At 29.2% G+C, this 19102-nt stretch overlaps 1 protein-coding gene across 1 annotated transcript; it reads left to right on the top strand.

The window, feature by feature from the left end:
* Nucleotides 1–17472: 17472 nt before the first annotated feature.
* On the top strand, nt 17473–18351 carry LOC107890249 (bZIP transcription factor 53). Its single transcript, XM_016814726.2, has one exon. The coding sequence runs from the start codon at nt 17770–17772 to the stop codon at nt 18238–18240; it is 471 nt and encodes a 156-aa protein (XP_016670215.1). The 5' UTR covers nt 17473–17769; the 3' UTR covers nt 18241–18351.
* The last annotated feature ends 751 nt before the right edge of the window (nt 18352–19102 follow it).

The raw sequence follows: 19102 nt of genomic DNA on the forward strand, positions 1-19102 counted from the left end.
TTCTTAAAGATATGCTATCAGACTTATGTCCTTTGTACTGTTAACAATTCGAATCCAATTATTCTCAAAGATTTACTCATCTCCCGATATTTTTTAAGTATGTTACATTGAAATAATGATAGATGAACTAAAATAATTTCACAAACGAAGTTTTGCACATTACTTTGGAATTTCTAGATAATACAAGAAACTAAAACAGGACAATTGTTCGAGAAATTCACGTAAGTAAGGAATGAAGGAACTTGAGGGATTTCTTTTTCAAAAAGAAATGGATGATTCAATTCTTACAGACATCCTCAGTAGATCATAGCATTGGAGGAAGGCCTACAAGCTGAGTAGGAATAAAGTTTTGAGAAAGAGAAATGAATAGGGGTCATATTCACAGCACTTTGCATCATAGCATGTTAAGGGCATTCGACTCATTTTAATCATAGCATACTTAGGCATAGGCACATACTCATCTTACAGGTCATGAAGATCAAAGATTTAAACATGGCGGCCTTATACTTATGGGAAATAAATTGAAGACAGCAGATCTAGACTTCAGACATTTATGTTGAAGCAGATCCAAGATGATTTGGTATTCTTGTGTTTATAAGAAACAAATCGAGGACATAGCAGATTTGACTCTCAGACGTTCTCAAAGATAGCAGATCTAACCTTCAGATGATTATACTGAAGCAGATCCAGGATGATTTGGTATTCTTGTGTTTACAAGGAGCAAATCGAGGACATAGCAGATTTGATTCTCAGACGTTCTCAAAGATAGCAGACCTAACCTTCAGATGTTTATACTGAAGCAGATCCAAGATGATTTGGTATTCTTGTGTTTATAGGAAACAAATCGAGGACATAGCAGATTTGACTCTCAGACGTTCTCAAATATAGCAGATCTAACCTTCAGATGTTTATATTGAAGCAGATCCAAGATGATTTGGCATTCTTGTATTTACAAGGAACAAATCGAGGACATAGCAGATTTGATTCTCAGATGTTCTCAAACAGACTCAAGATGGTTTGGCATCCTTGTGCTTACAAGGAACAAATCGAGGACATTGCAGATATAACTCTCAAATGTTCTCAAACAGACTCAAGATGGTTTAAGTACCCTCGTGCTTACAAGGAACAAGTCGAGGACCTTGCAGATATGACTCTCAAATGTTTTCAGACAGACTCAAGATGATTTGACATCCTTACAAATCGAAGAAGTAGACTCAGTTTGATGGAAATCAGATTGAAGATCATGGAATCGGTCAAATTTGGGTCTTTCTATGAGTCTTTGCTCAATTCCTATTACATAGCAATGAGCAAAGAGGGGCAGCTGTAAGAGCCCAAATTTAACCGGGCTGAAAGCAGAATATGAATAAATAAATATTTATTTAAAATGTCCATTAAAGTCTATTTACAAATAAATAGGCCTCAAAGCCTGGTGAGCCCAAAGCCCGTTACACTTGTAACCCAATCATGCCCAAACTACCTAGCAGACCCACAAACACCCGTGACCCAATTAAAACTAGCTAGCCCAAATTCAAAAAGCCCAATTGGCCCAGCTTGTTACACCAAGGCAGGAAACCCTAGGGTTTCTGCCTTTCTCCTCGCGCCGCAAGTAGAAGCTTCCAGAAGCAATTTCAACGGATGCGTCTGCTCGTCTCTCATGACGTTTCAGTAACCCTTCATCAGCGCCGTGATCAGTGCACACGTCTACACCAGCATGGTCACTGTCGGATCCCTCGCTCGATTTCCTGCAAGAAAAAGAAACAAACAGCAGATACGGGAAAAAACAGAGTAGAAAATGGCAAGGAAATCACAGCACATCAGTCAAAGATACAATAGAAATCAGAGATTTCTTTTCTTATGTAACAAATCAGTAGGCTATAAAAAGCCTTTGTAACTCTTGTAACGATTACACACACAGATACAGAAATAAAAAGAGAATACAAGCAGTTTTCAAAGAAAATGTGATTTAACTTTTTTTATTTTAGAACATATGCATGTATGTAAACTGTTTTTTAGCAAAAATATAGATTACAAAAAAATACAAGGAAGAAAGTTACCTGATGAACGACGAGTGAAATGAGGAGTTTTAAACCTAAGCCACCGTGTATGGTGGTCCTTAGGGTGGCGCGTGGGCCCGTGGGCGGTGTGTGGCCGACGGAGGCCAGAGCCCGGAGCTCCCTCCTTTCTCTCTTTCAGAGAGAATTCTTAAATTTTTTTTAAACTGGTTTCAAATGATTTTAAGGCTAATAACCTGGCTTACATAGCCTTGACAAAACGGCATTGTTTTGTGACTCAGGGATCTGCGCGTTGACCCGATTACCTGGGGAGGATCCGCGCATTTTTGAGAGTTAGGTTAATTACCCAATTGATCCTTCTATCCCTTTTGTATTTACAATCAAACTTATTTTATTTTATAATTTGGCCCATTATTTTATTTTAGTTTTAATTTAGTCCCTATGGCTATTAAATTATATTCTGGAAAACGTCACCGTTTTGGGAATAGGGTTATTTGCCCAATGACCCCCTTTTATTTTGCAGGCGTTTCAAATCGGGCCTCAATTCAGTTTTGTTTCTTTGAAATTTTCCTTGTAATTTTGTTAAACTTTAAATTTAGTCCTATATTTATTATTCTATATATATTTTATTATTTGTTTTATTTTAAATTTACTTTTATATTATATATTATAAAATTATTTTGATTATAAGTATTATTTTAATTATATATTATTATTACTTATTATGTATTATTTTTCTTAAATATTATTTTACATCTCTTTTATATATTATTATATTTTCACATATATTATATTTATTAATTATATATATATTATTTTATATGTTATTTTATATTATATCTATTATTTTTCTTATATGTTTATATTACATTTTATTATATAATCTTTATTATGTTTTATTTTTATATTATTTATTGTTTTTTTATATATGTTATATATATCATGTATCGCAAATTATATTATTTATGTTTATATTATATATATATTATTTTAAAAATGTAAATTATCATTGTTAATTCATATTTTTTAACTTACATTATATACACATTTCATTTTTTTATTTATTTACTATACATATATTATTTCATTTTAAACTAATATTGATATTATGAAATCTCCTACATACTTTCAAACCAATATATTATTATATAATTATTATTCTTTATTCTTGTTACTATGTTATTATATTAGATATTAAATACTATTGATATGAAATGTCTTGTTTTTAATTATATGTATATTTTGTTAGCAATCAATCATTTTTTTAGTTTTTCTATATGTTAGGTATTGTATGTATCATGTATGTGTTATTTTTTATATGCATATTGACACTACATTTATTCTATTTGTATATCATGTATTATTTGATTATGTGTGATTTTATATCACGCATCATTTAAATATTATTTCATATGTTTGTATATCTCGTTTATTCGTTCTCAATACATATTATATATCTTTGTATGCATATTATTAATATTTGCTATTTTATATGTATGAATCTAATGCACGTTCTTTATATCATTGCCATCATTTTGCTTAAATGCACGTTTTATTTACCAACTACAATAATATGTTACTATTTATGATTTATAATGCAATACAATTCCCTACGCATCATCTTTAAAAAGACAAGGCTCCAAAATTTTAAAAAACATATAAAGGCAATGCTTGGTGTTTGGAAATTTCGAAAAAGTAGTGCCCTAACTTATTGGGTTGCAACTTTTCTCGTTGAGTTCGAATAGTCAAGTACCCTTCTAAATTTTTAAGATTTCCAAAATACGAGCAACTATCTTAGAATTTCAAAGCGTTGTGTCCTAACTTATTGGATGTGGCGATTTGTCGTTTCGAGATAGGGATTTCCAAAAGGTTAACTTAGTGGCAATGTTTTGATACGAGTGAACCCAAATTTTCAAAATCAAAGTATTTTAAAGAGGATTACATCTTAAAATTTTTTAAATTTTCGACATTAAAGACATTTGATAATCAATTAGATACCAATTTTGGGCGTTACGAGGGTGCTAATCCTTCCTCGTACGTAACCGACTCCCGAACCCATTCTTTTATTTCGTGGACCAAAACTAATGACTTTAAAACAAAATGTTTTAAAAGTGATCCGATCACACCTAAAAAGATTGGTGGCGACTCCCGTTTTCATTTTTAAAATCGATTCCCATTTTCCAAAACTCGATTTGAAAATGGTTTCGACATTTATATTTGGTTAAATGGCATGTACTTAGGTTGGTTTTTGCTTGGTGTCTAAAATAATTATTTGGTACATTTTGGTAATTTGACCTATAATATTCTGAAAGCTGAAATTCAGCTTATAATTGGTAGGTAAAGATGCATGATTATATGTGTTTGTCTATGCATTTTATTTGTTTAGGCATTGGTGTATTAGATGCTATGATTTAGTAATGTTTGAAAGTGTTTTCATATGTCAAATTGATGATTTTGTATTGGTGCAAGTATCAAGTAAGTTTAAGTGTATTTTGGTATGGTTTTAAAGGCTTGAAAATATGCATTTTAAGTCATTTAGCCATTGGGTCTTGAGACAGTAAGAACATGTCTCAATACTCTTGAAACAAAATTTACCTTATTTGCTCCTAAATGTTTAATGTCTCGAGACTTGTCAAGCTAGTCTCGAGACAACATTATTTAAGTCTCGAAATAAATTGGCCTTTATCTTGAGACAAGGACACATCAAAGCCAAATTAGTTTTGTGTTGTTCCAAGTCTTGATACAAGAACCTCCTTGCCTTGAGACATCGAAGCATCGAAGCTAAAAATAATAAATCAGGGGAGGCTTGTCTCAAGGCCCAAGTCTCGATACTTGAAGAGCCTTTTCTTGAGATATGGACTCTAAATGTCCGAGATACTATCATCGAAGTAATTTTTTAAAAATAAATTAAGGCCTGACTCAATATATGGAACACCCTATCTTGAGACATCATTTGGAAAAAATGATAAATGAGTTTGGGATTGAATCCCAAGCTCATATTAAACCCCTCTCAAATTCTAATTGATTAGGTTCTGTTTAAAATGTATTTATGAGATTTAATTATATAGAATGTTGTGTGTGTTGATTTGAGTTGCTTCGACTGCGTAATGTGATATCACACATTCAGATCCAGCAATCAGGTCGGGTGTGGGGTGTCAAAAATTGTTAAAAAAATCTGGTTTAATAAAATGATTTTTTTCCATAACAAAAATTAAAAATTTTGAAAACTGAGTCGATTTGTGATATTTATAACAATATTTTTCTTGAAAATTACTTTTTTTGTGTGTGAGACGGATCCTAGATGTTCCCGACTTTCTACCAAACAATCTTCTCTACTATTCTTGTACCATGAATCACTTCGAGTATGGGCTCAAACAATCATGAACTAAAAATGATTTAGTACTTTCAATAGGAAAGTAATTCTCTCTTAATAAAAAAACTAGCAAAATTGTTATTCCTAGAAATAGAATTTATACTTAGAAAATAAATTCTCTCGTACTTTGTGGCAAAATAACAATATGTCAAACTTATATGAAACTTGTAAAAATAGCTTTACTAGTGACATCTATTTATAGGGAGTGATAGAAGAATCCTGATTGAATTAGTAAAACACAATTAATATTTATTTAACAGAAAAACCAGTCTTCTAGTTGAACTAGCAGAGGGTGGTAGCACACCCTAGTTAAATACAGTAAGGTTGTCACCCCTCATATGTAATGTGAGGGGTATTTGGTCCTCTCCTATATTGGGTCCAATTATATGCGCTTCATGGACTTTTAACCTGGTACTTTATAATTTAATCCAACCCAATACATATTTTTCTATTTCCCAAAATAATTATTATTGATTAATTAGTTTAATTAGATAAATTAATTTTTTTAATTAAATAATTTTCTTAACCCAATTGTAATTTTGTTAAAGTCATGACAACTTTACCGTAAAAGAATCTATGAGGAATTATATTTGATTTCCATATTCAACGAATTCATAACAACTAATTAATTTAATTCCATTTTTGAACTTCAATTATTTAATTAAATAATAATTCAAGAATCCTTAAATTAATTCACAAGTCATTTCTATACTCAGTGAGAAGACACATTCATTGGGAATGTGACTTATTTGTCTAACTTATTATTTCTATCTAGTTCATTTGATTCTACATGCAATTCATTTCTGGTTTCAACAAGCTAGTGGGAGAACTGATTGAACATGTGTAATTAGGGCTCAAATAATTTATAATTAAGTTCTAGGTTTTCGCTTATTAATTATAAATTTATTTAGTCACAAAGTCATTCCACTATAGTATCATGACTGAGCTCTCCCTGATTACAAACCATTACAAAAGCTACTTACTCAATGCTCATCTAATGACCTTGTCATTAGTGTGTTACCCTCATAGGATATCATTAATCTCTTTGAGATGATTTTTTTCTCCTAATATGATCCTATTTTATCTTATGGCAACAATTACATCTTCCTTCATGAAAAGTCAATTACTATCAAATGGTAACCAAGTCATTTATCACAAAAACAAACGACTCGTGATCATTTTTACTTTTCACCTATCATGTTATGTCAATGAGAGGATATCATTTACCCATTAATTGGGCTATGAATTTCACTATTGCGAATGATGCTACATATTGCAAAAGTCGTATACCCAACGCACCAACTTTTGGTTCCTTATCTATTTGAACTAAGGCTTTTATTTACATCAAATTATAGAAGTCACGTATACATACTCCATCATCCACTCAGGATTAAAGCATGTCACACTATGAACGTTACAAGTGAATAAATTCATAAACGGATCTAGGATCTGTTCTACTTAGGTCTTGCCCTATGTATTATCAGTCCAGTCAGTCACATCTATGTCTCTATCTTCTAGGAGTCTTTTTGCTCTAATACTCAAGACAAAACATCTTCCCAATTAGACTTGATAAATTGCATATTAGTCTTTCAATCTGTTTTCTCATTTCTAATTAGACTAAGGACGTGTTTAGGTTCATCTACTAATACAAGTTGTCTTTCCGTATTACGATCTGACCACGTAATATTGTTGAGTATTAGTTAAACGTTAGATAATCAATGAGTCAATATTTGCTTCTATTTTGCTTTACATGCAAACACCGTTGAGGAAAATATGCAAAGGGAATTAATTTAATTAATGGATATTATTAAACCAATTTGTTCAAAAAATATAAGTATACAAAACAAATATACTACACTTAAGGCATCGGATTCAATAGAAGTATCATCTGCAAAATGCATTATTAAAAGGGGTAGGCATGAATTTAATAGCCTGGCAAGGCATCCTATATTCTTGAGTCATCCGACCAATAAATTGTACCCTTCACCTCGCTATTTTATTTGAAACAACTACCACCCGTTGGGGCAACCTACGAATGGTCTCGAGGCATGATCATTTTATAATCTACCTCTCGACTAGGGAGGGGAGGCTATTGTTATATCGCCACCCAACTGGGACACATGGTAGCATGAGAAACAAACCGGAGAGACATTCGTAAGCGACCCTCCGCCCCCTACCGGCTAGATGGCCACTCAATGATCGACTACATGTATGCATCATATCACTCGCAGGAAGTGATTGTCTATCCTTAACCACCAAGTCCGACCCTCTATTAAGCCACCCACTATTAACGGATGTGTTCCCCATGATGAGGAGATCATTCAGAATCATTGTACCTTACATCAAACTACAAATTAAAGTTTAAGGAATTTCAAAATGGAAGCACTTCCTTATATTTTCCCTTCTTCAAGGATGAATTTTCTCCTTATAAAGGTGAATCGTTCCAACTGACCACCCGTTATTTTATTTGCAACAACTACTAGATGAAGAGACACTCTGCGAATGGTCACGAGGCATGATCACTTTATAATCTACCTCTCGACTAGGGGGACTATTGTTATATCCCTACCTCAATTTGGACCCGGTTGAGCTTGGGCCCTCCATTAGGCCCTTCCCTCTCATAGAACTACCCTAAGATACCACTTAGTAGGGGGACTCCTCTCCATTCTCAACCCTAATACACTATCAGTTTGCCTGAATCCCTTCATCTTTTTGGCTCTCGACCCTGGAATGAGTGAACCGGCCTCTTTTAACACCGCCCCTTCTCTTCCTTTGGTACTATGTATCAAGAAAGTTGTAGGGCGAATTACCAAACAAACCTCAAGCTTAAAAAAGTTGGAATTTCTTGATTCATTCAATCATATAATTAAATTTTAGAGGATAGATTTATACACTCAAAATAAACCACGTACTCGTTAGGTGCCTTTCAAAACAAAACAAATAATTAAACTTTCCAATAGTTAATTATATTTAATAAAGGTTTATATTTGATATATTGTTAATTTAAACATTTATACATCAATAGCAAACGACTCCATTAAAAATCCTTTAAAAAAATATAAATAAATAGATTTTTAATAGTTAGTTTAATTTGTTAATGGATATCATCATATAATTCATTGAGAATATATGAACTTATACAATTAGTGCATTTGTATTACTAATAAATTTTTTTGATTAAATTAGTGTCATGAACTAATTGAACATTAATTCAATTAGAAAAATTAAAAACCTCAAAATTTTTAAAAATAATAAATTTTATTATCATGCCATTTATATCTTTTAATAATTTTATATTTTTTAAAAATTAAAAAATTAAACTACGGCTTTAAAAAATAATTTCAAAATGGATAAGGGTTAAGTTAGAAGATTTAAGATACTTTGTTGCAGGTTCAATCATTGATTTATATTTTATTTTCATTATCCTTAACGATGGGTAGGAAGTAGGAACTAAGTCGGAGGTAGTCCCTTGGTTAAAAGGTGCAATTGCAGTTTTAATCCCCCATAAAAATCAGCAATTCAATTTAATTATTTTTTACTTTGATTAAATGGCAATTTTTCATTTCTCGTCTCTCCAAATTAACTATTAATTTTAATCATTTTAACATATATTTTTAGCTTTGATCCCTAAATTTGATTAATTTTATTTTGACCCAATATAATTTTTTGCTTCTTCTATAAACATGTGTCTCACCTAATCTAGTTAAAAATAAATTCAATTTATTAACATATTGTAATTTGTAAATGGTAAGGGCTCTACTTACACTAATATAAAATAAAAGGTTTTATACTTCTTGTAATTAAATTAATGGTTAATGTTAAAACTTTATTTTAGTTAAAAAGATTTAGTTGATTAGATATTTCTTTCCTTTTTTCCATTTTTATCTTCCTTAATTATTTCTTTTTTTTCTCTTCCTTCTCACATATGTGAAATTTGTAGTTTCATCCTGTTTTAACTCTTTCTTGTTATAAATATTTTATTAAGTAGATGTCTATCAAGATCAAGATAAGTTTTGATGTACTTTAAATCCTAATAGTGATTAGAAATAGATCACTACTTCATTTATACTTTTTATGCCTATAAATAGACTTTGTAAAAGCATTATAAATATCTCAATTGATCAATAAAAAAACGCTTTATCTTTACTCTCTCATTCTCTTTGTTCTTTATTATCTATCTTTTAGTTTATAACACGTTATCAGCACGATTCTCTTTTAATTGTTTTTCTCCATATGTCACAAAAATATCCCAAAATTTGCTATTGTTGATTACCTCCTAGAGTTGCTGCTATTTCAATTGAGGCCTACACCTTATGGGTAATCATTAGATTCTTTAACCACTCAGTGCTCGTGATAATAGTCAGGGTGATGACGATGGTGTTAAAGATATTCAAGTATATTTTAATATGATTCATTTATTATATCATGTTTATTATAATTGGAGGCTAATTATAACAACATGAAAATATAGATTTTGATTCGAAATCCATGCATGTTTGCGATGGTGATTATGAAATAAAGATTTTTTTGGGAAGTTTATAAGTTTGTTATAGTAAATCTATTGCATTCCCCGAAATGAACGCAAAAGAAAATATAAACCAATATCATTTCAATATTTGGTAGTACAAAATTAGTCAAAAGTTCCAGAAGAGCTAATATGTTAATATCTTGTGATGGTTAATCCATTGGTTTTAAAAGATATTTATAATGGATCTCATCTTGAGATTGTAATTGAGGAAAATATTATATTTCATATGAATTAAAAGAGGATTGAGTTATTGATTATTATGGTTATTAAATTGAATTGATTGTGACTATCTTTGTGATCTTTTGTCATAATCCCTATCAAGGGGTTGAAAGCAAAATATTTAACTGTGAAAGATTTACTTATGAGCAATAGAATATGATAATTCTATCTAAAGCTCGTTATGGTTGGATATACCTGAAGTTGCAAGTGTTTTTTTTTAATTGTGAGTATAACCCTACAGTATTCAGAATAAGTTCTCAATTAAAATTACGTGAAAAATATTACTGATGAGAACTTGCAAGAGAGAAAACTTCTGTATGAAGTCATTGGTTATGTACCTGTTGTACACCTGGAAAATAAGATTCACTCTCAAAGTTTGCTATTAATAAATTTTGATTGGATTCAAAGTCTACTAATGGAGTTTAATTTGCTTACTTCTTATTGTCAAGACTCAACGTAGAACAAAATAGGTACATCTTTACATATTAAATTGACTTGTATGGTTTAAATATTTGAGATTGTCTTCTTTTTTTAAGTTTTGATTACATGGGTTACATATTGTTTTAAGCATCTCATTTGTTCATAAAAATGAATATTAACTGATTTATTTATGTTGCTATAATAGGTTTTATAATTAAATAATATATTTGATTAAAACATATTTTTTATGCAAATTTGTGTTAATAAACCAATGAATTTTATGGTTATTCAGATTTGATTTAGTTCAAAAAATTGTTAAAAGTAGTAGTTCATACTTTTATATTATTTCATTTGTTAATTATTTAGAGAATGGCATAAGCAATTATAAATGAAAATTTCTGTGAGCATGAATGGTTGGATTTTGAATTAAATTTCATGCATGTTTATGATGATGGTTATGAAAAAAATTGATAGTTTTTCATTATGTCATATTTTTATGTTTGAGATGTGACTTTTATTGATATGTTTAATTTAGGTTTTTTTTTTATACATGACCTAGTCAATTATTCGTAATAGTTGATTGAAATGCAAAACTCTTATTAAAAGGGTTTTAAAATATTTTGAATTGATCTCATATCTCATTATGGTTAAACAAAATGATGAGTTATTTGTTCCACTAGTTTTGCTCCATTCCCTGAAGTGAATGAAGCAATTCATAACAATTATGAAAATTTAACTTATTGTCATTATTGACAAAAAGGTAAGAAGAAGATGAATGATTCAAAATATTACCAAATGTTTATTCTTAGTATCGAATGTTCAATTATTTATATTAATTTATCATTCCTTGAAGCAGATGATATCTATATAATCTTATTGGTAAGAAATATGATATATACTTACATATATTGTCTGAATTACTTTTTGCACATTACTTGAAGTGAATGTCATCAATAAATATAATATATATTTTTTTGGAGATTTAAAAATTTTGGCATATTCCTTGAAGCAAATATTGCATATAATTATTTGGAAATTATACTTATTGACTTAGTGGCATTATAGACTTCACATTGATTTAGACATTTCCAGTAATAAATGTCACAATAGTATTTATATGTGGATACAAAGTAAAATGAATGATAGTAAAAATATCAATTTGTTACAATTTAGTACAATTGAAACACATATTAAAGTAAACCAGAAGTTTATTGATACAAATACATTTACTACTTGGCGAGACCAATTAAACCAATATGGATCATATATGATGCGAAAATAATTGAAAATTCATATGGACATTCATTAAAGAACCAAAAGATTCTTTAATTTAAAGAATTCTCATTTGTTGCTTGTTCTCAATGAAAATTGATTCTTAGAAGCTCACTAGCTAAAGTTGAGATTTAATGTCTTGCATTTCTAAAATGAATATTCATTCACCATGTGGATTATTTTGATATTATATGATTTTGGTAGATGCATCTACAAAATAATCACGTATGTGTTATCAACTTGCAACCTGTCGTTTGTAAGATTGCTTATTTAAATAATTAATTTCAGATCATGCAATTAAGACAATTCATCTTGCTAATACTGATGAGTTTATATCTCAGTCTCTTATTGATTGAGTTTGAAAATTTTTTGTAAAAGCTTGTTATTTATGTGCATAATGGTTTAGAGAAATTATTGATTGAACGCGTCTGATTAATGTTTAAACCATTACTTATGAAACTAAATTTCCTATTTTAACTTGAGATTATGTTGATTTACATGTTGTATGCATCAAGCCAATAAGTTATAAATACTCCCCATTACAATTGATTTTTTGTTAAGAGCTAAATATTTTTCATCTTTGAATTTTTGTATATGCGTATATGTTCCAGTTGCTCCACCACAACAAAGATGAGTGAATACTCAAAGAAAGTTGGGTATATATATTAATTATGAGTCTCCTTGTATTATTATATGTTTTAAATGTATTGGAGATTCAATTATGACATGATTTGTGATTACTATTTTGATTCGATAGTTTTCCCGACCTTAGGGAAAGAGAAATAATAACTTGTAATGAGTTAGGGGGGAGAGTAATTTAAACTAGTAGTTCAACAAGGATAACTCATTACAAGTTCCAAAGATGAAAATTCTTCTAGATGGCTATATAATGAAGTCGGGTGCTCCAGAAGAGACCCAAAACATAACTAATAAGTAAAACTCTAGAAGAGATTCAAGAACCTAAAACTGAAGATTAAAATAGTGAAAATAAGAGATCTTGATAAGTTATGTCAATTCAAGAAAATGTCGAACCAATAATAAAAGTGGTCGACAGTGATTTTGCATATAATATTATTGTTAAAATAATGAAATAAAAGGACAATCTTGAATAAATATATTGAGAAATATAGATATGGAATAGATTGGTCAAAATAGAAAGATGCAACTCAAATTCGTGGAGTTTTTGGACCAATAGTCTTAGGCTTCCTTTGGTTCTCTGTTTAGCATCAGTACAGTGTGTTTTCTATTACTTTTTGTGCAATCGCAGCACAAAGCTCCCTTTGGATGACCAAATTCTAGTGCGGTGGAAGGGAATAGATCGCTTCACACCCTAAAATTTCCACCGCTCCATTTATGTTTAGTTTAAATTTCAAAGCTGCAAACGCTTACATGACTTTTTTATTCTTTTTCATTTATTAATAAATTGAATAAAGAAAAGTAAAAGAACACTTTGATGGTTAAAGAAAAAATAATAAACATTTTATAACAAACTAATATATCTTATTATCAAAAGAAATTTTAATTTACCATTCCTTGAATTAACTACTTTTAGATTATTTATTTTAATTTTAATTTTTAATTATTTTGATTTAAAAATTTTAAAAATTCCCATTTTATATAATAAAATATCGGAAGATACATTTTAATATTTTATTAAATGAATTTATAAATTCACATATTTTTAATAATTTCGTAAAAGTAAAATAATTTTAAAAACTTCTATTATATATTATTTCTAATATAATGTCCTTAATAGTCATTTTTTATTCTCACCTCACCGCTACAGCTGCATTTGAATCCAAACACACACTCCGCCACTGTTTCTAATCTCACCGCTACAGTATCCAATCTCACCGCTTCAGTAACTAATCTCACCGCCACCGCTATTTTTAACCTCACCAGAGGTAAACACACCACCCATCCAAACTAAGCCTTAATATCGAAAGGTATAAAGCCACTGAGGGTGCAAATGAAGTAGTTTTGCAAAAACAAAATAAAAATATGAAGTTTTTGCAGTCTTGCCATTGATTATGAAAAGATATAATATTCTTTTGTTGTTAGATATATAATTAAACTGACAGTCCATAAAATATTTAACTTGCGTCTAATGGTTGTTGTTACAACCTTTTATGAATCACTGTATAGTGTAAAGTTTATATTAAAATACTTGAAGGATTTAGAATGCTAGAAGCATATTGAAATTCTCAGGAAATTATTCATTTATATGATTTGAAACAATTTGAACATATGTGATAAATTTGACATAATGAATAGTAGCTGAAGGAGGATTATAAAATGATCAAAAATACTTATTTGTGTTTTTATAGAAGAATCATGATTAAAGTTTGCTATGATTATTGTTGAAACTCCTCAAGAGATCAAAATATATTTCCTCCAAATTTTCTCTCGCTCATGACTTTCAAAAGAATGGTGATATAAATGCTTAGTAAATACATTCAAATAATAATTTGAAAAACTAGTATTCAAGATTGAATACATAGAATATGAAAAAGTATGTGATATTTTCATGAGGGGGAGTAAATACGCGTTGTATTCTTTTTCCCTTAATCGAGGTTTTGTCCCATTGGGTTTTCTTGATAAACTTTTTAATGAGGCAGCATATTATGCATATTATAGATATGTGTACTCTTTTTATTCATTAGGATTTTTTTTCCCACTGGGTTTTTTTCTTAGTAAGGTTTTAACGAGACACATTATCTACCAATGGACATCCAATGTGGGAGTGTTACGAATATCTTATTAAGTGGATGTTCATCAAGATCAAGATAAGTTTTGATGTACTTTAAATTCTAATAGTGATTAGAAGTAGATCTCTACTTCATGTATACTTCTTATACCTACAAATAGAGACTTTGGAAAAGCATTGTAAACATCTTGATTGATCAATAAAAATACGCTTTCTCTTTGCTCTCTCATTTTCTTTGTTTTTTATTCTTTGTCTTTTAGTTGATAATATTTCCAATTAATTTCTTTATTATACTGATTTTTTGCATTATTAAGAAGAGGTCAACTAAATTTTTGAAGTGTAATTTGTCTAGAGTCAACAAACTTCTCAATTAATTGATATTATTCTTAAGTCTATTTGAAATTTTATTTTCCTACTCTAAAATGATTTCGAGTGCCTGAGGAAATCACCCAGGGCACAAGTTTATATAGCAGGAGCACCTGAATTAAGCAACCTTCTAAAAATTCATACTAACGTTAGTATACAAAATTTTGATAATGGAAGATGATGATGGTGAAAGGGGAAGAAATATTTTTTCATATTTAATTTTTTATTTAAAATAATATTTTAATTTTATCCATAGATTTAATTTTGTTTAATAAAAAGTTAAAAATATTCTATATATTAGTTATATACATAGTGTATGATGAGATAAGACGAAATGAAAGCATGGAGTTGATGGTTGGATGGCGATGGCGCAGCCAAATTGCAGAGACGTAAATACATAAAACGATATTACAAAAATGAAAATGTTGGGCTCTTACGTACATGTAGGACCATTGGCATTATTAACTTATCTGCAAAAGCATTTAAATTTTATATTCTAATATTACTCAAATACGAATGTGATGTAATGATTACTTATTTTATTTTTTAATAATATGATCGAGATTCAATATCTATTCATAGAAATGAAATAAATTTCATTATTATCTGTATATCTATTCCAAAAACACTTACTATTAATGATGATACCGTGATTTTGATTAAAATAATTTTATTGGATTCCACTACCATTTTCAAACGAAGTATAGCTAAAAATGGGGCATGCAAGATTCGGGTTTGGTCTACAAATGCAGCTAATTTAGCTAAGGAAGACAATAACAAGATAAAAAGGAAATACCCCAAATTGGTTGATATGATTATCTTTAGATTCGAATATTTTAGAATTTTAACCTTCTATTACGTTGTATTTATATTATAAAAATTGAAAAGTGACTCCTACTTTGATTTAATCTTTATATAAACACATGAAATTTGAACTAATTTGTAGCATATAATCTAAGTAAACAATTTAATCACAAAATATAATTAAAATATTTTAAAGTAATGATCCACCTTTATTATATTCTCTAACTATGATGTTTATTGGATAAGAAAGAAAAATAAAAAAAGGATAGATGGATAAGTCTATAGTAGAACTACGGACAGGATTTCCAATTTGTGCTCATTTATTATTTAAATAAAATAGTTTAGTGTATAAAAACACTTTTTTTAATATTTTATTACCATGATCCAACCTTAGGTTTAATAAATAGTCCCAAGAAAAGAAGAAAATACTAGAAATTGAATGGGATAATGATAAAGAAACTTTAGGTAAGAAAGATGGCTTCTTTTAGTTCCAAGTGTTGCCCCCAAATTAAGTTGGTTTTGTATTGACTTTGCTACCATTACTTTATTTTGTGGGTTTTAATTTAGTAGAATAAAAAACAAAAAAAACAAAAGAAATGTTAATTGCCTTATCTGATGACTGATAGTATGATTTTTTAATTGATTGTACCATTCAGATTGTTATTTTCTTGTTCAAGTCTTAGGCTTTTGTTTGGTGTGAAAAAAACTAAAAACAAAGTAACGGGAAAAGTCTTTGTTCAATGTTCATTTCCTGTCTAAAAAAACAGATTAGGAAGTTAAATTGATTTATTTATAATAAGTCCTTATAAAATAATTAAAATTCAATTAAGTCCTTAAAAAAACCTAATTAAGCTCTTTGAATCATGAAATATTACATCCAATTGAATTCTTTGAATTCATTTTTTTTCATTAAAGCCATGACGGGCCATTAAGGGATGAGTGTGGCAAGCTAACATAAAAAATGAGAACGCAGAGACCTTAATTGTTTTTTTATTTATTTTATCTCGGTTTATTTGGTATTTTGGCTATTTTAAAGATATAAATTTAGATCAAAATATATCATTAGTCTTAATATTTGAATGGAGTTAAAAATTTTAATCATTGACACTGTTAGTAATTTTTATCAAAATTTATTTACTATCAATTATGCTTATTTGAGTTCCTAATGTTTTATTTTTAAAATTAGCATGATTATATAGGTGTCTTGATACCAAATTTTGACGAAGAAAAGTAACCGAGTTAACAAATAGACAAATATTTTTAAATCGAAAATAATAATATTTATTTTTTAAATTTTTTTAGGCAGATGGGTTGAATCTCAAATTTTACAGGAGTGTAGGGACTAACACCATATTTTGATTATAAAATTAAACAAAAAATAATTAATTAATTATTACCTTGGAACTCCCTTTATGGAACAAAATTGAAACATATAAATCCCTTAACCTTGACCAATTGATCTCCTAAATCAAATGAAAAAAAAAAGTCAAAACCAGCTGGGATTCAATGTTTTGGTTTAGCATTTACATTATATACATTTGATTTGACCAATAAAAAATCAAATATGGAAACGAAACTATAATTGAATTGACACACGTTTCTCAACCATAGAAGATTCCATTTCTTTTTCATTTTTTTAATCTTTTGATTGATCAAAAAGGATAAACTTTGTTATATTTTTCTTTTATGATTTTTCTATTTTTAAGATAAAACCTTTGCTTTTTCTTTTTTTTTTTTGGGTTTATATATACCCTTTGGTTTCAACATTCAATCTCTCAAAACATTTATAATTAAACCCTTTCAAATTCTTAGCTATTGAGAGATTTTCTTTCTATGATATGAATTGATTTTCCTTATAAGATATATGATATGAACAGCCTTTCATCATTCTCACAATCTCTTTTATTTCATTCAATTTCTATTGTTATTCTCCATTGGTTTTATGTCTTCTCTTCCATCTTGGGTTGATTTTCTTTTCACATAAATTTTGTAAACTTTCAAGAAAATTAGGGTTTTTTTAACAAGTTCTTGGTGGATACCATATTTGTCATTTACACTCACTGATCCAATGTCGAATGTTCCGCGGATGATGAGCTCCGGGTCCGAACCCGATGCTCGAGGCGTTAACGTGGACGAGAAAAAACGAAAGAGGATGATATCGAACCGAGAATCAGCCCGACGATCACGGATGAAGAAGCAAAAGCTTTTGGAAGATTTGGTCACGGAAGTTGCTTCGTTGAAGGTTCAAATTCATAACTACACTAACAAATATGAAGCTTTGATGCAAAAGATTGTGGTTTTGGAATCAGAGAACAATGCTTTGAAGGTTCAACAAATGGAATTGGCTCAATACTTAAAAAACCTTCAACTGATGCAAACTCAAATGGAATTGTTGGAATTCAATTTGATGAATCAGCCTGGAAGAACCCTTTGTGACATAATTGTGGACATTAATGAACCCCCAAAAGTTCAGTCTTGGCAATGCCATGGTTCAAATCAGCCTGCAATTATGGCCTCTACTGAAATGTTGAACTATTGATGTATACAGAAAAAAAAATGAGTGATAATGTTAATGGGTTTCTTGGGAATGTTTGATTTTTTGCATTTTGTAAAAACATGGAATAAATAAATTGTTTATTAGTGTGTTAAATTTGCTTTTAAAAGATTAGTTTTTTTTTTATGTGTTTAATCGAATTTCAAAGGCATACGTGATAAGGTCGTTTATGATTATCTTATTCTTCTTATCCTTTCGTTTCTTTGTCAATTTGCTTTTGCATCAAAGATATGAAATAAGAGTCCAAATTTTCATGCTATCTACAATTATTTTATTGTAGAACAAAACCAGCAGAATTATCTTCTTTTCTTTTTCTTGATAAAAGTGTTAGGATCTAATGGTTAGACTTGGGTATTTTGCTTTATCATCTCAGAACGACAAAACATTCTCATATTCATAGGAATATATACTATTATTGATATGATTATCATACATGTAAAATTACCACAGAAAATTAGGTTATATTTTGTTTTTTCTGTTTAAAAAAAACAAATTAATCTTTTAACATTAGATTAAATAATAAATTGATTATTTCTACTATTAAATGATGATGTATAATTGTTTGACTGCTTAAATTAGTCCATTTATGTCAAAAATTTTAAAAATTCCATTGTCTATTAAAGATCCATTCATTTCTTCTATTAAAAATATCATCCATTTTGCTTGAATTAGTCCCTCCACGATACAGATGGCACACCAAGAGTTATTGTCTGATTACTTCATCAATCCCGGTAGCATTTAATAGTAAAAATGGATAGAATTTTTAAAAGAAAAATTAATTTTCTCTTTATAGTCTAATGCATAAAGACTAGTTGATCCCATTTTTAGTAGGAGCAAAATACAATAC

Source organism: Gossypium hirsutum, chromosome A09, assembly GCF_007990345.1.
Source record: "Gossypium hirsutum isolate 1008001.06 chromosome A09, Gossypium_hirsutum_v2.1, whole genome shotgun sequence".
Classification (NCBI taxonomy): domain Eukaryota; kingdom Viridiplantae; phylum Streptophyta; class Magnoliopsida; order Malvales; family Malvaceae; genus Gossypium; species Gossypium hirsutum.